Genomic DNA, 27688 nt, shown 5'->3' on the forward strand with positions numbered 1-27688 from the left:
GCAACAACAGCCCAGTCCACCAACACTCTCCACATCCCCTTTTGCTTCCAGCTGGCAGAATGTTCTCTCCAACAGTTCAATGCTCAAAGAGATAAAAACATGATGAATACATTTTCCAGAGCAAAGTGGCTCAGTTTATTATTTACTTATGTTTGCCCCCACCCCTAGGGTAACAGCCCATCTCAGATGACTATCATTTGGGTATTGAGCTTCATGGACTCTCGGGTACTCGGTTTAAGCTACAAGAGCATTTTGGTTTGGCAGAGGCTTCCCCGGCAAGCCTCAGCAGAAAGACTCAATACTCTCTGAAAAGGACACATGAATTAAACTCCATTGACGGTTCTTGGCAGAGCATGAATGGGAGAAGATGCTGGGCTTTGCCATCGCAGATATTCTCAGTAGCCTGGTAATATAGGGAGCAGAAGTGCTCCCATCCCTTTGCCGCATATTGTTACTTACTCGTCCCGTATTTCCGGGTCACTGTGGCAGGAGTGACACATGCCACTGAAGCGAGACACAAAGAAGTCATAGCGGCGGTGATAGGAAGGCGTGTCCTCCTCAATGTTTGCAAATTTGACAAACTGCAGAAGAGGAAGGAGAAACGGAGAGGATTCACTACAGCTTCAAAGCAATCAGAAAGTTGGCATCACCCAGCCCCAAAATGCTCCAATCCCCGACTACAGTTGAAATTATCCAGAAAGCAGCACCATTCATAGTTTATTGCATGCAGCGGGTGGAAACACAGCAAAATAATTTCTGTTATTCATCCGTCTTTTTTTCTAAGCATTTCTGACTGGCTATCCCTATATTATTATCATCATCATCTTCTTTCTCTGGTGGGGAAAGAGGTCAGGTGCAAGGCTTTCTAGGAGGGCGATCCTCTCTTCCTACATCGCAAACCTTCAGGGCACCGGCAGCAAAAGGCACAGATCTCAATCCCACACAGCAAGGCAGCCAGCCAGCCGCTTGTCCTTAAAATTCCCCAGGTCTTTTCCCTCTGGCAAACCTTTCTTCCAATGTGGCAAGACCTGGTATTTTTACCACATCAGGACAACTCTCTAGAAACTCTCCAGGACCTGGTAAATAGTATGCAACAGGGAGTGTGTCTTGCAAGCTTCACTTTCTAAAAAAACACCAGGTTAGTAACTTGATAGCCTGCTGCTGCTGAATCTAGTATGCTAGGGCAAATGTTGGGATGTTACCCAGTACAGTGGAACCTCGGGTTACATATGCTTCAGGTTACATACGCTTCAGGTCACAGACTCCGCTAATCCAGAAATAGTGCTTCAGGTTAAGAACTTTGCTTCACAATGAGAACAGAAATCGTGCTCCGGCGGCGTGGCGGCAGCAGGAGGCCCCATTAGCTAAAGTGGTGCTTCAGGCTAAGAACAGTTTCAGGTTAAGAACGGACCTCCGGAACGAATTAAGTATTTAACCCGAGGTACTGCTGTAGTTCTTCTCTTTTTTGGGAACCCCTCTCTAGTTGCCTCACCTCTGGAGCTCAGGCACTTAGCAGTGGGGCAATTCCTGTGGTTGCACCTCTAGCTATGAAGTAGCCTCCTCAGACACGTTCCCTGGGCACATTTTAGAAGCGAATCACCCAGGCTTTAAATAAGTAGCATGGTCTATTTTTTAAAAGCTACTGGTTTGTTTGTAGCACCTTTGCTGTTTTAGGCTCTATTCTGCTGTGTTATTGATTTGGTATGTTGGTTTTACTGAATTTTAAATGAGGTTTTGTGTTGTTTTGGAAGCTCCTTGTACATTTTGTTGAAATTGAAAGAGGATGTAAATATTTTAAATACCGTATTTTTTGCTCTATAAGACTCACTTTCTCCCTTCTAAAAAGTAAGGGGAAATGTGTGTGCGTCTTATGGAGCGAATGCAGGCTGCACAGCTATCACAGAAGCCAGAACAGCAAGAGGGATTGCTGCTTTCACTGCGCAGCGATCCCTCTTGCTGTTCTGGCTTCTGAGATTCAGAATATTTTTTTTTTTGTTTTCCTCCTCCCAAAACTAGGTGCGTCTTGTGGTCTGGTGCGTCTTCTAGAGCGAAAAATACGGTGCATAAAAGTAACCCAAGGCAGACCTGGAGCATCCCTGATACAGCACTTAAGCTGAACCAACCTGGGTTCACAAGACCCTTATCCTCACATTGGTCCTGTTTACTTTGCTGTTGGGTGTCCCTATCCTCGGACCAGGCCTGACTCTCAAAACTTTCTTGACTCCGTTTCAGCTACTCCTAGGCTTGCTGCAATACACTCCTACACTTTGGAGACTGGATTCTGTTACTGTGAAACGGTATCACAGGCAGGACAGTCGAGAGTGCAAAAGCAGAAGGCACTCAGGGCTCATCACTAATGCAGCAGTGATGACGAGGGAATAGAATACCTTTGACTTGGAAGATAAAAGGCAAGCTAAGCTTCTATTTAAAGTCTTGCACAGATCTGCTGGAGAAATATAAAGAGTGGATTTCTAGCCCTGTCAGGTGGCACAGAAAAATGTCAAAGACAAGCAAGCAAAGAATATTAATGGAGCATCAGATGGGCAGGAAGAAAAGGGTCTTCTCAGTCCTCTAGGTACTAGGCTAGTCAAAAGGAAACCCACATCTCCTGCAGGTTTTCTAAGCAGCCAACTCACACCTTCCACAAGAACCATGGCCAGAGGGAAGGGTTATTTTCTTCCTAACCTGTGTCTCTGAGGGAGTCATTGATCAGGGCCTGCCTTAATCCACCAGATGTTTGGGAGGTTTCTTATTCCCCCTTCTATGCTTAAGAACCTGCCATTATCCCACCAATATTTTTAGATTTATATCCCATACCTTCAGCACAGATTTATGTTCCCTGGGTAGTAGAGTACGAATAGGAAACCAAAAGGAACATCCCTGATACAGCACTTGAGCTGAACCAACCTGGGTTCACAAGACCCTTATCCTCACATTGGTCCTGTTTACTTTGCTGTTGGGTGTCCCTATCCTCGGACCAGGCCTTAATCCACCAGATGTTTGGGAGGTTTCTTATTCCCCCTTCTATGCTTCAGAACCTGCCATTATCCCACCAATATTTTAAAATTTATATCCCATACCTTCAGCACAGATTTATGTTCCCTGGGTAGTAGAGTAGTAATAGGAAACCAAAAGGAACATAGAAAATAGCAGCAACAACAACAACCATGTATACAAACTGTACGGCAAACCAAAACTAAACAGCCGGATTAAAACTGAGGGCGAAAGCAACCCACCTCTAAATTAAAGGATGCTTACGTTAGCAGTTCGTTAATGTTGGAGGAAACAGAAACGTTTCTGCCTGGTGCCTAAATGAGAGAGGGGGCCTCGAAGGGGAGATCTGCCAAAAGTGAGGAGCCACCACAGAAAAGGCTCTGTCTCCGGTACTCACTCACTTCATTTTTAAGAGGGGCACAATCCATTTCATGGTATGCAGTCAGGGGAGGCTCAGGGACGACATGTGGCTAGTCGGAATCATAACCAGGGAAGAAGGTATGCAGCCTTGCAGCTTGGTCACATGACCAGGGGTTTGGAAGTAACTGCATTCCTCTCTGCCTCTTCCTAGCCATATCCTCTGTGCCAAAGGCCATGCCAGGGCAACTAAACTGACTCCAGACAGTAGGAGAACCAAGAGGGGGGCCCAAGAAGCGTTCACTCACCGAGTTGGTTCCCAGGACTTGCAGCCTCGGTTCTCCGGACTCCAGAAGCTTGGCCACCATGTGAAGGAAGCTCTCCACAAACGGCTTGATGCTTTGAGAATGGCAAGCCATGAGCAGCTGGTCTAGGGCTTCCATGGCAATGAAGACATACCTGCATGCAGAAAGGTGAGCACAGGCCTGCTAGGAAAGCCCCCTGGCACGGCAACCCACAATTTTTTCTACTTGTTGGCCTGCACAGATATTATATGCTATTGATAATCTGTGGCACATTGAAAGCCCAAGAGCGGGGAAAGGGGAAAGAACCCACCCTCTTCCCCTTTACAAACATCACACAGCCTCCTTGCTTGGGGAGATTCTCATTTGCCACAGAAAGGGAGGCCGGTACTGGCAGGGGCGGAATGAGAAGCAAGATTTGAAGTGGGTGTCAGCAGAAGTCTTACCCACAGCGGTGTCTGACAACATCTCTGCTCAGCCTCTCTGCTAAATAGGCACCGATCCGATCAAGCTTCTCAGGAGCAGAGACGGCATAGAAGGTCAGTTTCTCCATATCTGCTTTGACAAGGCCATCCTGCACAGGTGAGAGAGAGTTCAAGGAAACAACTTTAAAGATAAATTTAAGTGGTTTGTATTGTACAAGCTGATATTTACTGCAGTTGATTTTATGAGACTTATGAGGGTGGTCTAAGCAAAGCATACATTTTAAACTAAATTGTGTGAAACTCCTACAACGTGTGCAGCTATATCCATACCCACAACTAGAGCTATCTGACTTAGCATCACAACCTGGGTGATTTCACAATGTTGAAGTGGCCAGCTGGCCAACCTTACCAAGTTAACATCTTTAAACAAAAGCTAGAAATGAAAAAAAATTGCCTGAACACGAAAACCTCAAAACTCCCTACAACCCCTCCCCTCACCCCAAATTAAAACACGGACTGCAAGGGCTCGCTTACTTTTGGATCTTCAGGGAAGATGTTATCTACCAGGCGCTTGTAACGGGGGCGCAAGGCAGCACAGCAGCAGCAGACTCCTGCAAAAAACAAGAACTGCAAATGAGAACCAAACTCTGTGGAGGTGGGACCCCTTTTTTTCAGAATGGAATCTCCACTCGCAATGACACCCACATCCACAATTCGCAGGCTCAGGTACGTGCGCACTTTTGTGAGAAAGTGTCCCACAGACGTAGGTAGGTTCAATAATTTTAACAATGGTTTTAATAGTGGGGAAAGCAGCAAATGGATTCACAAGCTGAATGAAGGGCAGCAGTGAAAACTGGCTCCTCTCCAGAGTCATCCTAGATCAGGCAGAGGCAAACTCGGCCCTCCAAATGTTTTGAGACTACAATTCCCATCATCCCTGACCACTGGTCCTGTTAGCTAGGAATGATGGGAGTTGTAGTCCCAAAACATCTGGAGGGCCGAGTTTGCCTATGCCTCTTTTCAGATCATGACCACTAGGGGGGAAAGCTGTGCAGGTTTAAGCCAGTTTTAGATCACAAGATACAGCTTGGCACACAATGAACTTTAAGATGCTTATAGATGTGGTGACTTTTAAGCCCACACATAATTATGTACTTGTTTCAATTATCAAGTATCTGCTGTAAAAAAAGCAGTGTGTGCATGCACCCCTCACACACCCCCACATACAGAGGTTATCAGCTTGTGCACAGAATTTATTTATTTATTTTTATAAAATTTGCATTCTGCCCTTCCTCCGTAGATCTCAGGGTGGTTCACAGCATAAAAGTACAAGATAAAAACACAAAATCAAAGCACAGCAAGGAGATCTGAAGCATACACAAAATTTGGGGACATCCTTTGAAATCAAAGGAGTGGTTTCACATGCTCCCAAAACCACACTCAGTTTGGAAAGATGGGTAGAAAGTGTATCCAATTCACCAGCAGAAAAAAATGCAAGATATTCATTTCCTCTTTTTATATGAATATGCGAGGGAAAGATCTGCACAAAGAAAAAGCAGCTGTATTGAACTTAAGGCTGCAGCACCTGGGAGTAAGCTCTACAGAACTCTATGGGTCTCACATCATTATTATGTTAATATATCCACATCCCTCCTTTCTCCCAAGTTGGAATCCATCTGTGTAAAGCCTGCTCAGGACTCATCTGTAAAAGGGTCTTTCCCTAGCAAGCTACATTCAAAGCCTGGAGACAGAGCCAGACTCTAGTCTGTGATCCCTTGAACTGAATGTAGAGATTCTTGAATATATGTGTGGACTTGCATGAAAACAGCCAAAGATACATGCTTAGTCCCAAGGTAACAGCATTTTAATATCTAACTTCTTCGTTCTTTGAACTGATCACCAATGGCACAGTGGTAAATTCTGAAGGGCAGGAGCTCATCACGGAAGTGGCCACAGCCACATTCCCAAAGAGAGTCCAAAAACACAGCAGCTACACTGACCTGCAGCAGCAGCATCTAGCAGAGGTACCCAGCGTGGTGCCTTTCTGATGGTGGTGGACTACAGCTCCCATCATCCCCAGCCAACACTAGTTATCTCCCGCTTGGACTACTGCAATGCACTCTATGTGGGGCTACCTTTGAAGGTGACCTGGAAACTGCAATTAATCCAGAATGCAGCAGCTAGACTGGTGACTGGGAGTGGCCGCCAAGACCACATTACACCGGTCCTGAGAGATCTGCATTGGCTCCCAGTACGTTTCTGAGCACAATTCTAAGTGTTGGTGCTGACCTTGAAAGCCCTAAATGGCCTCGGTCCAGTATATCTGAAGGAGCGTCTCCACCCCCATCGTTCAGCCCGGACACTGAGATCCAGCGCCGAGGGCCTTCTGGCGGTTCCCTACCTGCGAGAAGTGAGGTTACAGGGAACCAGACAGAGGGCCTTCTTGGTAGTGGTGCCCGCCCTATTTCCTTCAGATGTGAAGGAAATAAGCAGCTATCTTATCTTTAAAAGACATCTGAAGACAGCACTATTTAGGGAAGTTTTTAACACTCAATTGGAAGCCGCCCAGAGTGGCTGAGGAAACTCAGCCAGGTGGACGGGGTATAAATAAATTGTTGTTGTTGTTATTACCACTACTACTACTACTATAGTAGTGAGAGAGGATAGGAGCTGTAGTCCAAGAACATGTGGAGGGACAGTCTGTTGGTTGTCCTTGCAAAATACCAATTCATTAGGATCAGTACGGCTGCAACCCAATGCAGAGTTTCTTGAGAAGAGGCTCCACTGAGCTCAGTCATGCTCACCTCTGACTGCAGAGGTTCAGCTTGCAAAATCCATCAAAGAAGCTCAGGATCTGTTTGATTGGCAGGGAGGCAGGCCAGGGCCTTCTCTGTGGCAGATCCCAAGTTATGGAACTCAAAAGCACTGGGGAGCATTCCAAGGGCCAGTCAGAAAGGTTAGGAGGGCCACCTCTGGCCTGAGGTTCCCTGATCTAGAACACCCCACTCAATAATTCAGAAATGTTAATTTTAAAGTGCCCATTTGTCCTTTCCTGTATGCAGTTGCCTTCCCTCTCCCCCTTTGCAAATTCCTTCCTTCGGTCTAATATGGGGCAAGCAATATTAGCTTCCAACTGGTCAAATTTCCAAGATTTCAGCACACAGTTACACTCAATCAAACCAAGAAAACCACTATGCTACCATGCAAGGAGGCAGCAACGCCAACGTTAAGTGTATACAGTTATGGTACATGCCAGCAACTGGTCCACACAGTAAGAACAGACTTATATACCTGGAGAATATGTGTCTGGGGAGACATGTGTAGGGAAACAAGCAAAAATCAGCTTGAAATTATATCTGCAGTAAAATCAACAGCACAGTTTACTCCACGTTTGAACAAGAGGCTCATGTTAACATCTCATTTCACACTGCCCCCCCTTTCAACTATGAAATAATCCAGTGGGTTTGCTCAAACTGCATGCACTGAAGATATTAAGAAGAGAAAGAGGACGGTTTGAGTATACAGATGTTTTTCAAACTTTCAAGAGAAAGCAATGCTCCTTCTCAGCAAAATAACGGAACAGGGGTGAGGGAGGGAGGGGAAAGAGAAGGCGCTCTGAAGAATTCACCTACCAAGGCACACGCACGGGCCTGGTTCCCATTCAGGATTGTAGTCATAGGACTTATCTTGCTCAGCCACAGGAACTGCCACATACGTCTTCATCCTGTTCCCTCCTGCCAGTTCTGCAGTTCCTCCTTTCTTTAGCTGCCCCTCTACGCCTTCCCGGCTCTCTCCTGCCCGGGCTCGGCAATGTCAAATTCAGGTAGAGGCAGCACACACTTATCTAGCTATCCCTGCACGTGACAGAAGCGCCAAGGGACCCTGCACATGAGAACGCCGCGTATCCAATTGCACCGACAATGCCAAGCTCTGGAAATGAAAGAGAGCGCCTGGCCCCACACGGCCGGGGTCAGTGCACCTGACATGCATGTAACTAAGCCTGGCCACCTTGTAATGAGACGCACAAATGGAGAAAGGACATTTCTCCATTGTCCTTTGGAAGAACATTGTCCTAATAAGAAGCTTAGCCTATTATTTACAGCCGAATAAGTGTAGGGTAAAAGGAGAAAGGAAACAAACTCTCTCAAAAAACTGCATTAACATTTGTAGAAATAAAGTTAATACAGTTCTGTGCAGAAATATATGTCGTTCAAACGGGTACACACTGTAACCCAGCCACCCACATTGGTATAGAGGGCTGGCTGTTTAATGCTGCTAGCAGGACAGGCATCAAATAGCGCTCCGGGCCAGATAGCAGCCTGCTGCTGCAGCAGCTTCTGTGCGATAACCTTTCAGATACCTGAGATTGCTCTCTTGAGGAACGTAAGATTAAGGGATGGCATGATAGAAACCTTCAGGTATCTGAAGGGAGCAGACTTGCTCTCTGTTGCTCCAGAGAACAAGCCTAGAACCAATGAATAAAAACTATGGGGAAGCTGAATATTAGGAGAGACTTGTAAATGCTAAGACCTATATAGCAGAAGAATGGACCATCTGGGGCAGTGTGAGGCTCTTAAGATGAATAGAATTGTAGAGTTGGTCATCTAGTCCAACCCCCTTTGCTGGCAGTATTTAAACAGAAGCTGGGCAGCCATGGGTCGGGGATGCTATAGTTGCATTCTGCATGCAGAGCTAGCTTTGAGCAGGGAGTTGGACTAGACAAGCCCCCAGGTCTCTTCCAAAACAATACCTCTATGAAAAGTTGTAACAACTGAGTAGCCTTGCAGAATAGAGCAGCCAGAAAAAACATGATTAAAATATACTGGCATTTGGGGATGTTTTTGAACTGTGGGGCCTCAGACACCCACCAAGAATCATGAGTTGGGGCCACAGCATCTTAAAAAGCATAGACATCACCTTGCCGACAAAGGTCCATATAGTTAAAGCTCTGGTTTTCCCATTAGTGATGTATGGAAGTGAGAGCTGGACCATAAAGAAGGCTGATCACCGAAGAATGGATGCTTTTGAATTATGGTGCTGGAGGAGACTCTTGAGAGTCCCATGGACTGCAAGAAGATCAAATCGATGCATTCTGAAGGAAATCAACCCGGAGTGCTCACTGGAAGGACAGATCCTGAAGCTGAGGCTCCAAGACTTTGGCCACCTCATGAGAAAAGAAGACTCCCTGGAAAAGACCCTGATGCTGGGAAAGATGGAGGGCACAAGGAGAAGGGGACGACGGAGGATGAGATGGTGGGACAGTGTTCTCGAAGCTACCAGCATGAGTTTGACCAAACTGCAGGAGGCAGTGGAAGACAGGAGGGCTTGGCGTTCTCTGGTCCATGGGGTCACAAAGAGTCAGACACGACTAAACAACAACAACCACCTTTCTCCTCCTCTGGTTCCATCATGATTATTACTACAACCTATTGTAGTCGAGACCAGTAATGTACTGCTTTGTTGCATTCACAGGCTTTCAATACTCCTGAGCCAAGAACCCTGGACTGAACGCTCATCTTACACGTTTTTTTAAAAAATGGACTACTGCAATGTACTACACATGGGGCTGCCCTTGAAGATGGTCCAGAGGCTGCAATAAGTGCAAAATGCTGATACACTGAACTCTGCACTGTCTGCCTATTGGCCACCAGAACCAATTCAAGGTATTGGTTCCAGGATACTAAGTCCTATATGACCTCGGTACTTAAAAGAGGTTCTCCCTTACTGTTCCCCAGCCTAGGTTTTGAGATCTGCTGGGAAGGCTCTGCTCAGTGTCACCAATGGCCATGGTTTACCGGGAGGTGGTGCCGAGCAGGGCCTTCTCAGTTAAGGCCCCTTCTTATGGAACGAAGCTGTGATCAGATTCTCTCCCTTATTGGCGACATCGCCTAAAACCACATTTTGTTTTGCTAGCATTTGGTGCCTAACTGTACAGTGTATCAAGAGAGGGTACTTTATGAACCGATGCTGTCTTCAGTGTTTGAATTGTTTAATTATTATTTTTTATATACACACACACATACGTGTGTGTGTGTGTGTTTGTGTGTGTGTGTGTGTGTGTGTGTGTGTGTGTGTGAGAGAGAGAGAGAGAGAGAGAGAGAGAGAGAGAGAATGGTTTTGAATGGTTTAAATTGCTGTTAGCCTCCCTGGCTCCATTTGGAGGAAGGCAAGAGTATGAACATAAGCAGCAAATAAATAACTAAATCTATTTGAAGATCATTTTTGATACAATTTTAGTGCAAGCAAAGAGCTTACCACATCCATGCAAGCAACCTCCAAATGCTATTAGCCTTAAGCTTGACATTCACTTTAGCAGCCCGCCAACGCTCCAGAAGTACAGAACATTTCTTCTGCAATGTTGCATCTGCTGTATAGCCAATGTCATGTTGCTGTTTGTTATGTTGAAAGAGCTGCTTCTCTTCCTAGCCTGAGTGATGCTGATCAACTGCTGCACTCAATAAAAGGAATACATTGTTCACACTTGAAAAGTGTACTTTAAAAGGATCTCTCTCTCTCTTTCTAATCCATTGTCAAAGACAGCCAAGACACAATGCCAGCTACAGAAGGAAAGGTTGTGGTACTCATGTGCACACACAAAAGTATGAAAAAATATTGAAATCAAAGGCCATTGTATTTCACTAGTTCTGCAAGAAGGATCAAGGCTTCTCACACACAAAGCACCTTAGAAATATCTGAATAGAAAAGTATTGATGTTTCTAAGTCACTGAACTAGGTGTTTTTAAAAAGGGGCACCACACTTGAAAATGAATGGTCTGTCTTTTAAAGAGAGGTAACCCTTTTTTCCCCTAGACCAGAGCTTCTGAATAACTTAGAAATTTTAAAATGTTTTTTTAAACATGGATAAAGACTGATTTATTTTTTTGATTATTTTTAAAGGGAGATATACCCAGGCATACAAGAAAATAAAGAAGCACAAGAATACAAATAGCTGAGCTACTTGCCCATTTTGGCCAGTAATTACCGGTACTACAATGGATTTCCCATTTTTGTGCATGTTTTAATTATAGCAGCCACATCTAAAGACTGCATGATTGTGAACCTCAGTACTAACTGCACACCAGTTATTTCCTTCATCAAGCTTCTGTTTCAATTGTGGGAATATTTATTTCTTGATCTCTCTATTATGAATGCCTCGATAAAAAAAAAAGAGTTAGCCAGATTTTACAGATAAGTGTCCATTTTATTTTCTGCTAAGTATTTAAATAGTAGTTTTAGCTCTGCACTGGAGGGAGTTCCACTTTGACTGCTACATTTGCCTAGCAGCTTAAGACTCAAGCCCTCTAGCTGCTAGGCTTATTCACAAGAGCAGTTAATACATTTCTGGATGGCAATGAGCACGTCTGCTACAACGTCTGAAGCCAGAGCTCCACGTTCAAAGATGCATCACACCTGCCACATTTTGTTTCTGCTTTTCTTTTTCAGAAGAGATTTCCTCCAAAGGACCGAATCTCAAATGCTCAGTGCAAACGCCTTACATTTCCAACAGGTTGCCATACTTACTGCCAGGCATTGTTGATGTGAAGCTTGGCTTCTATTTTCCACCATGTGATAATCTGTAAGAGAAAAAAGAAAGTCCTCACGTCAGAGCCATTGACTTGGTGCAGCTGATGCTATTAACAGGCTTACAGCTAACTCCCGCTGAACAGTGAAGAGAGAAGAAGATCCCATTTGAAGACATGGAGCTAAGCGCTCAGCACCCAGAGACAATCCATCCAGCCCCTAGTCCTGTTCACAAGCAGTGTCAGATTTACATAAAAGCTAAACAAGCTATAGCTTAGGGCCCCACTCTCTTGCCCCCCCCCCCGCAAATTCACTATTAATATACTTCTTCTTAATTGTATTTCAGTTCCACAATTACTTTGATAAAATACATCAATCAGAATTCACATTCAGAAACAAGGCAGATCTTTCAAAGCAGCATGAAGATATAAAATGAAGGCCAAAACAAAACAGATCAGCAAGAGCTAAAAACCTGGGAAAATATAAAAGTCTTTGCCCAGCTCCAGAAAGACATCAGAGTAGGCACTGGAGAAATCCTCTATTGGAAGAGCATTTCAAAATTGGGGTGTCACTGCTAAAAATGCCCTTTTCCCAGACAACTAACCACTGCCCCCAGGTGATCGGGAACCTGGAGAAGAGGCCCTCTCTGATCATCCAGGAGTTAATATTCAGATCTTACACTGATGCCCCTTTCTGTCTTGGAGGAGCTCAGAGCAGCTCCCCTCGGGCTGCCAGGCTGTCTTTCCACTCAGGCTGTGCGCAGGGCCAAATCTGCTTAGCTTCAAAGCTGTGCCATGTGCCTCCAGACCTTTCGAAAGGCGGAGTCCGATACACAATTACATGAGAGCAACTCCCACTGGATTTAATAGCATCCTCTCCCCATGTAAACATGTCCAAGATCACAGGGTAGGCGGCAGAAGTCTTAAACAGGCTCCACTCTATTAGAAAAGAGAAACTGCTCATGTTTAGGGTACCACCGTCCAACTCCTAGATATAAGGCCCAATAATGTTAGTTATGGGATGCAGGTGGCACTGTGGGTTAAACCACAGAGCCTAGGGCTTGCCAATCAGAAGGTCGGTGGTTCGAATCCCTGCGACGGGGTGAGCTCCCGTTGCTCGGTCCCAGCTCCTGCCAACCTAGCAGTTCCAAAGCACGTCAAAGTGCAAGTAGATAAATAGGTACCACTCCGGGGGGAAGGTAAATGGCGTTTCCGTGAGCTGCTCTGGTTCACCAGAAGCGACTTAGTCCTGCTGGCCACATGACCCAGAAGCTGTCTGCGGACAAACGCCGGCTCCCTCGGCCAGTAAAGCGAGATGAGTGCCGCAACCCCAAAGTCGTCTGTGACTGAACCTAATGGTCAGGGGTACCTTTACCTTTTTAATGTTAATTATTAAGCTTAACACTATTAAATTTGGTTATTAATACATTTTAGTTTCAGGTTTGGAACTGCATACGTGCCAGAGTTCAGTGGTGCAAACTTTTCTAAATCTTGCCTTGGGGAAGCTTTCAAGTCGAGAAATAGATTGCACTTCAACTGGATGCTTCCCTTCTCTGCACAATGAAATGGGAAAGAGCTGAGCAAGGCCACGGCCCCAGCTTTTCTGAAGCTCCTGACAACCGCAGGGGAGTTTGCGCAGAACTCCGAAGTGAATTATGCTCTAGTTTTCTATACAGGAACTATTTTTTCTGCATCCCTCACAATCAACATGCATCCCCTCTGACATTCCTTTCTTAATGTGATCTTGTACAGTGCTCAAGTAGGCAGGGGATGGACGGACTGAGAGACACCCACCTGCATTTTCCATCTGTCAGAGCAGCAATATTTTAAAGAAATGTTTTAACTCTGCCTTTATGATTGGGGCAATCAGCAACAGCACATGGTCATGCTAACTAGCTCATTTTATGTACGTTCGTGCCGTTTTTGCCCTTTGAGGCAAAACTGAAAAGATAAATGCCTCTTTGCACAACTGTGGGAAGAAGGCACGCGTACAGAAGCAAAGGAACACAACAGAGGAAGCGAAACTATGTCTGTGGGTGGTGTCAATTATGTAACAGCTTCCCTGGCTTTTGTAGGTACACTTCTGCCGTCTTGTCTATGAACAGCATGGCTTTAATTAATGCCTCTGATTTCGTGATCGGCCATACCATAATCAAAATTCAATCTTAATGACTGGCACACCTCAAAGGCCAAAAAAACCCCCATAAACATATGTAAAATGAGTTAGCTAGCTTGACCATGTGTTGTTGTTGATTGCCCCAAACATAAAGGCAAAGTTAAAACATTTTTTTTAAAATATTGCTGCTCTGACAGAGGTTAAAAACAATGGAAAATGCAGTTGGGTATCTCTCAGGCCACATCTTGCCTTGCACAAAAATAAGTGGGATGGAGCATTTGGGAAATGGAGCAGACTGTGAAGGACAGACGACGCACTAAGGCGCATTAAACAAAACCTGCCTTACAACAAGTTCTATTACTAGTAGCAAAATAACATTATCAAATGCGTGTCCTCTTTTTCCAAGGATTTGACAGGGCAGCATACACTGAATTGTATAATTTTATCCTCACAACAACCCTGCTAAGTAAGTTAGGCTGAGACATAAAGAAACCGGATGGGGAGTATTTCGTGGTGTTTCATCTACTGCTGGCCTTTCAAAGATTTACCGTACTTTCTGCTCTATAAGACTCACTTTTTCCCTCCTAAAAAGTAAGGGTAAATGTGTGTGCGTCTTATGGAGCGAATGCAGGCTGCGCAGCTATCCCAGAAGCCAGAACAGCAAGAGGGATTGCTGCTTTCACTGCGCTTCACTGGCTTCTGAGATTCAGAATTTTTTTTTTTCTTGTTTTCCTCCTCCAAAATCTAGGTGCGTCTTGTGGTCTGGTGCGTCTTATAGAGCGAAAAATACGATATTTTGCAGGCAAAACAAAACGAAAACATGTGAGAAGGACATGCAACCACATGGGTAGGAAGCACAAGATTTAAATATTCACGCAATAGCTAATAACTTGAGCTGTTAATTTCTGGGAGCTTCTGTTTGAGAATCCTAGAACTGATACTCAGATGGACTGAAGTAGATTAGGGATTTTATGGCTCAGCAGCATCTAGGCCATAGGGCACCTTGTACTAGAGTATGTTACAAGCAGTTGTTCTGATGATCTAAAATCCAGTCAAATGCTCCACTACCTGGGGCTCATGTTTCCCACCACATGGGCGCGATGCAGAAGACTCGCTCGTCAGGTACTCATGTTCTGGAGCATTTAAACTACATCTGCATTCAAGCTACACCTGCTCTCCTTTAGTCTACAAATGTTTCTTACAGAGCAACTAAATATGAAGTTTTGGGATCAAAAGGTTGGAATCGGCAGCAACTGTGAGGATTCTGCTGCTCTGGTGACCCCAACATATATTTATTTTTTTACTGCAGAGTGACAGACAAGAACTAACTGAATGAAACAGTCAGAAGGGAAGCAAACAGTTCATAGCCCTTAACGCAAGGATGCATCATATGGTACCCAGGAAAGCTTGTCACCAATTCCCCTTCTTCACTCAGAGACAGTATCTAAATCGCACAAACTAATGGACAGCTGGAGTTGGGACTCTGTAGGGCCAGGATTCATCCCAGTGCCACCGTAACCTTACATAATAGGCTTACAAAACTGTCTTAACAGCAAGCATGGGAGGAAATATGGTTTTTAAATTGTCTAAAGACCTCTGCATATTCATTATTACAGAGGTGCAGTCTGCTATCTACCCAGACAGATAGCTGACACTTCCCACTCTACTTGCTACAAGACAAAACTATGTTATTTTAGGAAAGGCCATGCCATCTGCATCACCTCATATGTAGGATACAGAGAAATCTGTGTGACTTAACCTATATAGCAGCCATGCGTTTAACTGGCTTTCCATCCAATTATGGTTTTCTTTTTGCCTTATCTGACTTTTAATCACAACTTTCACTGAATTAAAAAATATGTTTTTGTTTAAATGCCCCAATTTAAACAGTGCACCCATGCCACCTTTTCAGGGGGGGGAAATCCTCAAAATACATTTTCTTTTCAAGACATCATGTGAATAGAGAAAAGGGAGAAAAAGAACAGCAATATTTAAAATATTCATTGTGGGAGCTGTAAAAGTGAAAATTAATGGCAGCTTGCAATAATAATAAAGTCTTGGGTGGGAGGAGGAATACCTTACTTTAATGTTTCTTCATGAAAGTTGAGTTTGGATCATTGCATCCTTTTCAGAAACAGAGCTTTCCAACACTATTCTCAAAAAAGGCTGGATTATTCTTTGTTCCATAAGCACATGTTCTTTTCTTTGTGGAAAAAAGTTCTGAAATGCCCAGCTAGAAATTCCCAATGATATTTTCCTAGAACTGTTCAAGGTAGATTTTTTAAAAAATCCTTCCTGCCTTGCACAATTTTTTCTAGAGGCAAAAACCGCATCCTGCAATGACCTTCCCACTACACCATCAGAGAAACTGTCACTCCGTGCCATCATTTTATCGCACAAAATCCTAGAATCACCACCAGCCAACGCTACGAAGTACCCGCACTGTCACCCAAAGCTGTGCCAACGTCCTGACAATCACCCCAAGGAGAACAAAGCAGCCCCTGTCCCTCCACGCCTTGTCACTGATACAAAGAGAGAGAGAGACCCACCTTGGCAGGACACACAGCATCTTAGAGCACTGTTCCTGAGAGAGGAAGGACGGCACAGAATTATGCAGCCAAGGGCACAGCCCTAGATCCAGCCTCATTCGCAACACGGAAGAACTGTCATTTGCCTCTGCTGTGATTACAGTGCCAACAAACCCCGGAGTGCTTTCCAGTTTAGGGGGGGGGCGGGAATCACAACAATTTAGAACTATTTTAACCTCCAAAGAGCTACCTGTGCTCAGGGCAGAACATTTCAAATGATTCTAGGAATGAAGATCACATTTCTAGGGATCTGGGCAACCAATTTCAACCACAGCTTTGAAATGAGATAAATGCCATTTTGGTCAACTAAAGGACCCCCAAATGTTTTAGAAAAGGTTATCACTGATAAATCAATGCGGAAAACTTAATGAAGAAAGCTATTTGTACACTTTGGCAGGCTTGTACAAACACGCAGCGACAGCACTTGCCTGGCGATACACCAGAGATGAGGGGTCCCTTGGGGTCACTTCAATCGTAGCACAGTCTCCAGAGAAAAACCCTGAGCAACATCATGCTCTGTTAAACTCCACCAGGATACACTGATACTGGCAGCTGCACTTTTTTAAAAAGCTGAGAGCGTATTGTGGATTATAGGTAATAAATACCTGTTCCTTAGGACCTAAAGAAACCGTCTTGGCTGAGAAGAGTTCTATAGTGAAGCAACAATAGGAAATTGTTCCGTAAGCCTGAATAAAGGTATTTAGTTACCTCTCAGCTGTCTCTCACCAACAATCAAAGTAGCCCGGAAACCAATGTCCCCACTGTGGAAGGAGGTGTGGATCCAGATCGGCCTCCACAGTCACTTACGGACTCATTGTTAAAACCGTGTTTATGGAAGACAATCTTACTCGGCTACGAGGGATCACCAAAGAAGAGATACATTATAAAATGAGATGAAAAAACCTTACAAAAAAGTCTGCAAAGTTACTAGTGAGCTGGGAGATTATCAGAGGAGGGATGGAGAGCCCAGCCTCCCCTCTAGTAGCCCTACTCTGAGTGTAGAGGTTGGGGCTTCTGTTTGAAGGCACCCCTTTAGGCTTCCATATGGGGCGCAGAGGATGGAAGAAGCAGCCCTCTGCCCCTCTACTCACTCACTAGTGCCTAAAGACAAAGGTCTGAATCAATTCAACGCAGAGCACGGAAGAGGTTACTGTGCCATCTGTGAAATGGGCGCCATCTCATACACAGATATGCAAGAACTCGAGGCTAGCTGAGCTAGCCAAAGTCACGAAGTTCTTGTGAGGCTGGCAAATCTTAAGGAAGAGCAGGAGTGGGAGACTGGGCGAGATGCGATTGAATGAATATTTATTTGTGTTAGCCATCGGCCATAGCAATAAAGCAACCATATGGTATACAAAGAATAGAAATAAAAAGTCAGTTTTATAAAACACATTTTAGGGTTTTGAATCAAGATCCAAGGTGAGTGCCTGTCCAAATCTGAGCCCCATATAATAGCTCGGACTTGGACATATAGGGGTTCAGCTTGGAACACTTCCAGGACTGATGGTGTATGTTTACCACCTTTTGTGCGGAAAAAGCGCGTCAGAATTATGGCGCTTTAGGACGCTTTTTCTTTTGCACATTTGCTCCCCATGACCCCATAGACTGGAAAATAAGGCCAGGATATTTGAAAACTCTGACCTGCTCAATTAGTTGGTTGTACATGCGCCATGCAGGGACCCTATAGTTTCTTGAGAAAACCATGACTTTGGTTTTCTTGTAATTCACGGCCAGCTGTTCTCCCTGGCAATATCCTGAAAAGCCAGATGTGATTTTTGCCCTGCCTTACTACTGCCATTGCCTACAACCAAGGGCGCGCTGCCATGCTGGGTTTTGCTCACCGGGTTCCCTTAACAACACCAAGAAACCCCTTCAGTGTAGACACAGACGCCTATGTTTTTGGAAGGCGGTGGGGTGTTTTTAAGCTTAAGTTGGGTGGTCATCTGTTTCACCTGCATTGCAGGGGGTTGGACTAGATGGCCTTCGGGGGACCCTTCCCTTCCAACTCTGCCGTTCTAACAGCAGAGGAGGGTGGCACCCCAGGCTCTTAAGCTGTCACAAGACAGCAGGAAGTGGGGGGGGGGCAAGAAGAAGTTGGAGCATTCCTTCTTTGCCGCACACTTCTCTCTGCGGAATACCTGGGGGGACAAGGGGTGCCCCAACTTCTCCACTTGGGAGTTTTTAACCGATCGATGGCAGGGGAGCTTTTAAAAATCAAAACAAAGCAAGCAGGTGCCGGCAGAATCACAGAATCGTGGAGTCGGAAGGGACACCGTGGAGTCATCCAGCCCAACCCCCTGCAATACAATAATCTCTATTTTCTTTTTCTTTTTACAAAACAATTTACATTGCATATAGACCCCCCCCAAAAAAAACCACACCTAGGCAGCCCATAAAGACTAACTAACAACACTACACATTTCACATAACACACACTGTAACTTCCGATTCACCTCATTGCACACATTACATCTTATTGTTCTATACGCACTTCATTGTTATTATTTTCCCATTACTTATCAGGAAATTTTTGACTTTTGTAATTTCCTTATATTTCAAGATTCAATCAAAATTTGTCAGGAGCTTTGCATTATCACAGTACAGTGGTAGCTCCAGTTGCAGGCAGGATCCGTTCCGGTCGGATCCCGAGGTTTCCGCAACCTGAGGACCACATCTGCGCATGCGCAGACAGCGTCTGTGCATGCACGTACAGCAAAACCTGGTAAAATACTTCCAGGTTTGCCACGCGTGAATCCCAAAATTTACATAACCAGAGGGTTACTTAAACGGAGGTTCGACTGTACTTTTGAAGATATTCTTTGAATATTGTCTTATCTTGACTGGCTTCCTGATTTGAGTCTCCTCTTATTCTCCCAGTCATTTTCGCAAGTTCTAAATATTCTAGCATCTTTGCAGGAATCTCAATGAAAGCATCCAGGGCAGATGGCTTAAAAACCTCCAAGAAATGCTTCCTGGAAAGAAACAGTAACCCCATTTTGGGGGGTGGGAGAGAAAGGCAGGTAGGGGGAAGGAAGAAGGGGGGGCTCAGATACAACACTCCCCCCCATCAGGAAAACTCTCACAGAGAAGAAAAAGAAGACTGGCAAAACAAATTAATGAACTATAATAAATAATAATAATAATATATTCATATCCTGCCCTCCCCAGCCGAAGCCGGGCTCAGAGCGGCTAACAGTAAAAGTAACACAATTTACATAAAATCACAATCTATTAATTGAAATACATTCTAAAATCAATTCAGAATCAAATGAATGGCAACCATGTGCAGGACATATTAGATCATTTGAAACCCAAGAAAGAAAAAGGGCACTGATTCTTTTTTTAAAAGGGGGGAGATGTTTAATGCATACTTTGCAAGCCTGGTGTACAGGCTTTTACATTAGTTGAACTTCTAAAGGTCACTTGTGACAACATGAACAATGCTGTAAAATTGGACTGCTAAGAATATAAGATTTGATGGGCGTGCATGAATAAGTATAAAACAATGGAACCAGGAGGGGGAGTCAATGAAGACGAAGGATTTAAATTTTTGATTGGCATCTTCTTTTTTGGTTATTATAAAAATAATAAATTGGAGCTAAAAAAATTGGAAGCCGCCCAGGGTGGCTGGGGAAGCCCAGTCAGATGGGTGGGGTATACATAATAAATTATATTATTATTACCATTATTAAAAAAGAAAAACTCTCACACAAACCCATTATAAAACGAGGAAGCGCCCCCACCCCCCCGATCGATAAGGGGCCTCTCATAGGATTCAATAATGGAACTGAGGGGGGAAGAAGAGGGCTAGGAAGGGAACTCCAAGGGACATCTAGTCCACCCCCGGGATGTGTGTGTGTGTGAACACGGGCAGAGAAGCGTGTCCCGGGGGGGGGCTGCCTGCCTGTGGACTGAGCTCCATGAGGTGCCCCCCTCGACCCCAAAGCGAATAAGGGGGGAGGGGAGTATCTTGGGGGGAGGGGGAGGGAAAGACCCCAGACCTCGCACGCCCTCACAGGGAGGGGCTGGGAATTTAATAAATAATGACAATATTTCTTCCCCTCCCGTGCCCCCCCCCCCAGGGCAGGACTCACCGCCGGGGCCTCCGCCTCAGAGCAGGCGCCGCCGCCATCTTGGCCCGCCTCTCGGGGCCTCCGGGAGCCTCGGCCGCCGCGCGCGGTGCATTGTGGGCGTTGTAGTCCCTCGCCTCAGCGCCGCGTTCGCGCCAAGGGGGTTCCGGCGCCGACCAGGGTCATCTAGACCGACCCCGCGGCGACGCTCGCTCCCCGCCCGCTCTTCCTTTCCTCATATGTATTTATCAGTTTACTCGCTTGCGCATTTCTAGCCCAAGGAGCTCTCACGCATGCGCAGGAACGTTTCTGCCCTCACAACAAGCCTGTGAGGTAGGCCAGCCGCGGGGCCGGATTGAGGTTGGACCAGGCCCTCAGCTCCTGAAGGGAATGGGGCCCTTTCTATGTCCAGCTCTCCTTTGTCAGCAGCAAATTGCCCCTGTTTTGGGGGTTGAATAGATGCTATATGGTCATTTATGGACCTCATAGGTATCTCAAGCCATTTGCACGTAACAAAACATGTATTTTAATAAAGTTATTGAACTGAAATACAATTAAGCTGGAGGAGACACTTGAGAGTCCCATGGACTGCAAGAAGATCAAACCTCTCCATTCTGAAGGAAATCAGCCCTGAGTGCTCACTGGAAGGGCAGATCCTGAAGCTGAGGCTCCAAGACTTTGGCCCCCTCAGGAGAAGAGAAGACTCCCTGGAAAAGACCCTGATGTTGGGAAAGATGGGGGGCACAAGGAGAAGGGGGCGACAGAGGACGAGATGGTGGGACAGTGTTTGAAGCTCAAGATCAAAAAAACGAAGATCATGGCCACTGGTCCCATCACCTCCTGGCAAATAGAAGGGGAAGAAATGGAGGCAGTGAGAGATTTTACTTTCTTGGGCTCCATGATCACTGCAGATGGTGACCTCAGTCGCGAAATTAAAAGATTGCCTGCTTCTTGGGAGGAAAACAATGGCAAACCTAGACAGCATCTTAAAAAGCAGAGACATCACCTTGCCAACAAAGGTCCGTCTAGTTAAAGCTCTGGTTTTCCCAGTAGTGATGTATAGAAGTCAGAGCGGGACCATAAAGAAGGCTGATCGCCGAAGAATGGATGCTTTTGAATTCTGGTGCTGGAGGAGACTCTTGAGAGTCCCATGGACTGCAAGAAGATCCAACCGATCCATTCTGAAGGAAATGAACCCTGAGTGCTCACTGGAAGGACAGATCGTGAAGTTGAGGCTCCAAGACTTTGGCCACCTCAGGAGAAGAGAAGACTCCCTGGAAACGACCCTGATGTTGGGAAAGATGGAGAAGGGGACAAGGAGAAGGGGACGGCAGAGGAACGAGGTGGTGGGACAGTGTTCTGGAAGCTCAACATCAAAAAAACGAAGATCATGGCCACTGGTCCCATCACCTCCTGGCAAATAGAAGGGGAAGAAATGGAGGCAGTGAGAGATTTTACTTTCTTGGGCTCCATGATCACTGCAGATGGTGACAGCAGCCACAAAATTAAAAGACGCCTGCTTCTTGGGAGAAAAGCAATGACAAACCTAGACAGCATCTTAAAAAGCATAGACATCACCTTGCCAACAAAGGTTCGTATAGTTAAAGCTCTGGTTTTCCCAGTAGTGATGCATGGAAGTGAGAGCTGGACCATAAAGAAGGCTGATCGCCGAAGAATGGATGCTTTTGAATTCTGGTGCTGGAGGAGACTCTTGAGAGTCCCATGGACTGCAAGAAGATCCAACCGATCCCTTCTGAAGGAAATGAACCCTGAGTGCTCACTGGAAGGACAGATCCTGAAGCTGAGGCTCCAAGACTTTGGCCACCTCATCAGAAGAGAACTCCCTGGAAAAGACCCTGATGTTGGGAAAGATGGAGGGCGCAAGGGGAAGGGGACGACAGAGGAACGAGGTGGTGGGACAGTGTTCTGGAAGCTCAGCATCAAAAAAACGAAGATCATGGCCACTGGTCCCATCACCTCCTGGCAAATAGAAGGGGAAGAAATGGAGGCAGTGAGAGATTTTACTTTCTTGGGCTCCATGATCACTGCAGATCGTGACAGCAGCCACGAAATTAAAGGACGCCTGCTTCTTGGGAGAAAGGTGATGACAAACCTAGACAGCATCTTAAAAAGCAGAGACATCACCTAATATGTATTTTATCTAAGTCATTGTGGAACTGAAATACAGTTAAGAAGAAGTATATTAATAGTGAATTTACGGGGGGGCAAGAGAGTGGGGCCCTAAGCTATAGCTTGTTTAGCTTTTATGTAAATCTGACACTGCTTGTGAACAGGACTAGGGGCTGGATGGGTTGTCTCTGGGTGCTGAGCGCTTAGCTCCATGTCTTCAAATGGGATCTTCTTCTCTCTTCACTGTTCAGTGGGAGTTAGCTGTAAGCCTGTTAATAGCATCAGCTGCACCAAGTCAATGGCTCTGACGTGAGGACTTTCTTTTTTCTCTTGCAGTTTATCACATGGTGGAAAATAGAAGCCAAGCTTCACATCAACAATGCCTGGCAGTAAGTATGGCAACCTGTTGGAAATGTAAGGCGTTTGCACTGAGAATTTGAGATTCGGTCCTTTGGAGGAAATCTCTTCTGAAAAAGAAAAGCAGAAACAAAATGTGGCAGGTGTGATGCATCTTTGAACGTGGAGCTCTGGCTTCAGACGTTGTAGCAGACGTGCTCATTGCCATCCAGAAATGTTTTAACTGCTATTGTGAATACAGTACAGTGGTACCTTGGGTTAAGTACTTAATTCGTTCCGGAGATCCGTTCTTAACCTGAAACTGTTCTTAACCTGAAGCACCACTTTAGCTAATGGGGCCTCCCACTGCCGCCGCACCACCAGAGCACGATTTCTGTTCTCATCCTGAAGCAAAGTTCTTAACCCAAGGTACTATTTCTGGGTTAGCAGAGTCTGTAACGTGAAGCATATGTAACCTGAAGCGTATGTAACCCAAGGTACCACTGTACTAATCAAACCAACCGAAGTGTTCACATCAGGTAGTGTCCACCAGATGGCGAAGGAGCTCTTTAGGACTTATATAGGCCCGGAGTTGCCTTGCATTTGGAAATCTCAGAAAGCAGAGCTGCTTTGGTTTCTCAAGAGCATGTTAAAAGAGCCATGGGCTCTACTCAGAATGCAGGCAGCACAGTCATTTCCCACTTGGGCTGAAAGAATGGGTCCCTGATTGACTCCAGCTGCAGAAGCTGAGGCTGCTTGGGCTGGAGTATTGTTTGGGGGGGGGGTGGAATAAGTAATACAAATTACTTATTTGTATCTTTATTTTAGAGCTTATGATTTACTTTGCATGTGTACTTCTTGATGTTTTATTTATTGCCCATGACTGCTTTTGTCACGTTTAGAATTAGTAATTTTGTTCATTTTTCAAGACCCCTTGAACATCGTTTGAACTATGGAAAGGCAGCATACAGATAATACAGGGGCCAGCAAACTTTTTCAGCAGAGGGCCAGTCCACTGTCCCTCAGACCTTGGGGGGGCGACTACCGGTATATTTTTTTGGAGGGGGAATGAATGAATTCCTATGCCCCACAAATAACCCAGAGATGCATTTTAAATAAAAGCATGCATTCTACATATGTAAAAACACGCAGATTCCTTAACCATTTGCAGGCCGGATTTAGAAGGCGATTGGGCCAGATCCGGCCCCCAGGCCTTAGTTTGCCTACCCATGGATAAAACGATGTATGGATGAATGTATATCACCTCTCGGTATTTTCTTCTCCCATGCCCAACTCCCTCAAGTATTCTTCATAAGGCTTGGTTTCCGGACGCTTGAACATTTTGGTCACCCTCCTTTGCACAGGTTCCCTTGCACACCCTCCTTTGCACAACATCTTTCTTAAATTGTGGCACCCAGAACTGGACACAGTATTCTAGCTGTGGTCTGCCCAAGGCAGAATAAAGTAAAGGTAAAGGGACCCCTGACCATTAGGTCCAGTCGTGGCCGACTCTGGGGTTGCGGCGCTCATCTCGCTTCATTGGCCGAGGGAGCCGGCGTACAGCTTCCGGGTCATGTGGCCAGCATGACTAAGCCGCTTTAGGCGAACCAGAGCAGCGCACGGAAATGCCGTTTACCTTCCCGCCGGAGCGGTACCTATTTATCTACTTGCACTTTGACGTGCTTTCGAACTGCTAGGTTGGCAGGATAGAGCAGTACAATTACTTCCTTTGATCTAGACACTAGACTTCTGTTGATGCAGCCTAGAATAGCATTAGCTACTTTTGCTGTTGCATCATACTCTTGACTGATGTTTAGCTTGTGGTCCACCAAGATGCCTAGATCCTTTTCACATGTACTGCTGCCAAGTCAGGTGTGCATCACTTATCCTACCTGGGCAGTTATCTTTCAACAAGGGCCAACATTGATGCCGAAATCCAGCATCGCCTGAGCTCTGCGAGTGCGGCTTTTTCCCGATTGAAGTGCAGAGTGTTTGAGGACCAGGACATTCACAGGGAAACCAAAATGCTTGTTTACAAAGCTATTGTACTACCAACCTTACTGTATGCTTGTGAAACATGGACCACTTACAAACGCCAGCTCCAACTCCTTGAAAGATTCCATCAACGGTGTCTTTAAAATTTTTTACACATCACTTGGGAAGACAGGCAAACTAATGCCAGTGTACTGGAAGAAGCAAAGATCACCAGTGTTGAAGCAATGATTCTTCAACATCAACTTCGTTAGACTGGTCATGTTGGACTGGTCATGATTATTGTCTTCTAAAGCAACTACTTTATTCTGAACTTAAAAATGGAAAGTGTATTGCTGGTGGTCAACAAAAGAGGTTTAAAGACTGTCTCAAGGCAAATCTTTAAAAGTAGTATACACACTGACAACTGGGAAACACTGGCCTGTGAGTGCTCCAGTTGGAGATCAGCCTTTACCAAATGTGTAATGGGCTTTGAAGACACTCAAACTCAGGATGCAAGGGAGAAACGTGTTGAGAGGAAGGCACGCTTGGCAAATCCACACCATGATCAACTCCTGCTCAGAAACCAATGTCCCCACTGTGGAAGGACGTGCGGATCCAGAATTGGCCTCCAGTCACTTACGGACTCATTGTTAAGACCGTGTTTATGGAAGACAATCTTACTCGGCTACGAGGGATCGCCAAAGAAGCACCTGGTTATTCCTGCGTAAGTGTAGAACCATGCATTTGCCCCTGTTGAAATTAATTAATTAAGCAGACTTAATTAACCATCAAACAAAGCCAACCTTCTTTGTTTTGGGCTGGATGGCTGGGTGGGAGTTGACATTGACCTGCAGGCTTCTCTTGGCCTTTCACCAGTGGGCAGAAGTGGAATCCGCCAGCAGTAGCCAAGAGATCTCTGTGTGCCACCTCTGTCTTCTGCCCTGGCTATTGCACAGATGTGGCGCTCCTGAAAAGCCCTACTGGGCTTTGCAGATGGAGAAAGAGGGCAGTTAGGATTGCTCCCTGAAAGGATAGGTGATTTTTAAAACTGGACTGCTGTGCATCTAATCTGCTCAGAGAGGCTGAACTTCGTGCACTAGGTACCCGCTGACCCTCAAACCATGCCGTTTGTTTATCCACGCTCCAGGTATCTTTGCACCCAGGTGACTGCCAACTGAACTCCACCAGCTGGTAAAGTCTGAGCCCCATGACTTGCATTTATGAGGTGTGTTATCGACGCTTTTTGCCAAAGTCTGGCGCAACAGCTGATAATGGGGGGCAGGCAGCAGGCAAAGGGCTCCCACCTGGGGAAGGAGATAGGCAATAAGGTGCAGGAAGCACGTCAGGGCAAAGGAGAGCCTGCTGGATCAGGCCAGTGCCCTGTTCTCACAGTGGGCAACTGGAAACCCACAAGCAGGATTTGAACACAAGAGCCCTCTTCTGCAGCTTCCAACAACTGATATTCAGAAGCCTTGCTACTTCCAACTTTGGAGACAGAGCAGAACCATCCTGTCTAGGAGCCATCAGTAGCCCTCTCCTCCTCCATGAATTATTACTATTATTATTATTTTACCAACAACCGAAACACAAACAGTGAAACCCTCCAGGCAGCTGATACATTGGGTATACATAATAATAACATATTCAAATCAACCATATGTACAATTCTATATACATTAACACTCCACCCTCCACAAGGTTTATTTAACTTTTAGCATTTTAATTGCCCCAAATTGTTCAAACCTGCTCAAATAATTCAATATCTTCTCAAACCAATCCTCCTCCTTCTCACTGACCTTAAACCCTTTTGTTTTGTATATCTTAACAGATATTCTAAGATTATAATATTTTTCAGTTTTTTCCTCCATTCCTATCTCTTCAGCATTTTCCTGATTACTCGCTATAACCTGTCTGGCTGCAATTACCATCAATTTTACCCATTTACATTCCTCTTTTGTTTCTAACTTGGTGCTACTCAGGCTAATAAGAACCATAAATTTAGATATTTCCACCTTCCTACCCACAATTCCTGATATTTCTCCTCCACGAATTTCTCTCATCCTCTTTTAAAGCCAACTAGCTTAGAGGCCATCCCAGCTTCCTGTGGCAGGGAGTTCCTCAGTTTAAACATGCGCTGCTGGGAGAAATGCTTCCTTTTATCTGTCTCGAAACTTCCCGCAAGTCACTGTCTCTAGGAATCCTGCATCTGCTTGCCAACGCTGCCGGAGCTGTTGGCTTCATCTCACAGCATAATCTGGAGACCGTGAGCACCAGTGGGGCAATGTTCTGGCTGCTTCTGGCAGTGGCAGCAGCAGCAGCAGCAGCTTTGAGTTGTGTGTCTGTGCCAGGGCACATGTGCCCGTTGCCACCCAGGCCAGACCTAGCTGAGCCCAGGGAGGTAAAAACATGTCCTGGTGATGGATGGGCTGTGCAGTTTATCAGCTGGGCTGCCGGTATTAATGGATGCATGGAAAAGAAGATTGCATGGAGAAGAATGAACAGTCAACAGGGGGCCATTCCTTCAGGCCACACCACAGCCGCACCCTATATTTAAGGCACATTGCTTCCCCCAAAGAAACCCAGCAGCTATAGTGTCAGGAGTGCGTGCAGGAGCCGGGCCCTGTGACCAATAGGACTCTGCAGGACTGGGGCCTTCCTAAGTTTGTTCTAAAGAGGCAAGGTGCGGCCTCACAGGTGAGGCCAATTGGTAACTCACAGCACCTGGTGGCAAGAGCCGGGAAGGGATATAAGGTCAGCATTTCCCTTCGGCTCTTTGCCACAGCAACACACTTCCTGCCTTGCTGCATTTAGCTTCTTGCTTCCTGATCCTTGAACCTCGGCTTCTTGACTCCCTGCTTCTTGATCCTCGGACCCCT

General features: G+C 45.6%; 2 protein-coding genes across 5 annotated transcripts in view; one reads left to right on the forward strand and one right to left on the reverse strand.

Moving 5' to 3' along the window:
* Positions 1-20505, reverse strand: part of LOC310849128 (protein EFR3 homolog A) — a 46697-nt gene extending 26192 nt beyond the window's left edge. The window contains exons 1-7 of one of the 4 annotated variants that reach the window (XM_083749097.1): positions 20397-20505; positions 11600-11652; positions 7370-7384; positions 4613-4689; positions 4100-4227; positions 3660-3810; positions 460-581 (exon numbers count right to left, since the gene is read on the reverse strand). In XM_083749097.1, the coding sequence (XP_083605223.1) occupies positions 460-581; positions 3660-3810; positions 4100-4227; positions 4613-4689; positions 7370-7384; positions 11600-11609 (503 nt within the window). In that variant the 5' untranslated portion in view covers positions 11610-11652; positions 20397-20505. Of the gene's footprint in view, positions 1-459; positions 582-3659; positions 3811-4099; positions 4228-4612; positions 4690-7369; positions 7385-10333; positions 10527-11599; positions 11653-16907; positions 16959-20396 lie in introns of those variants that run through there. The other 3 variants (XM_083749096.1, XM_083749098.1, XM_083749099.1) reach the window with 3 other exon arrangements.
* A 122-nt stretch (positions 20506-20627) lies between these two features.
* The window catches only part of SLC39A4 (solute carrier family 39 member 4), a 61427-nt gene continuing 54366 nt past the window's right edge, over positions 20628-27688 (forward strand). Inside the window, exons 1-2 of the mRNA XM_083749137.1 lie at positions 20628-20705; positions 22839-22891. Coding sequence (XP_083605263.1) covers positions 22847-22891 — 45 coding nt within the window. The 5' untranslated portion in view covers positions 20628-20705; positions 22839-22846. The remainder of the gene's footprint in view (positions 20706-22838; positions 22892-27688) is intronic.

Source organism: Podarcis gaigeae, assembly GCF_964106915.1.
Source record: "Podarcis gaigeae genome assembly, chromosome: 7".
NCBI classification, from domain to species: Eukaryota; Metazoa; Chordata; class Lepidosauria; order Squamata; family Lacertidae; genus Podarcis; species Podarcis gaigeae.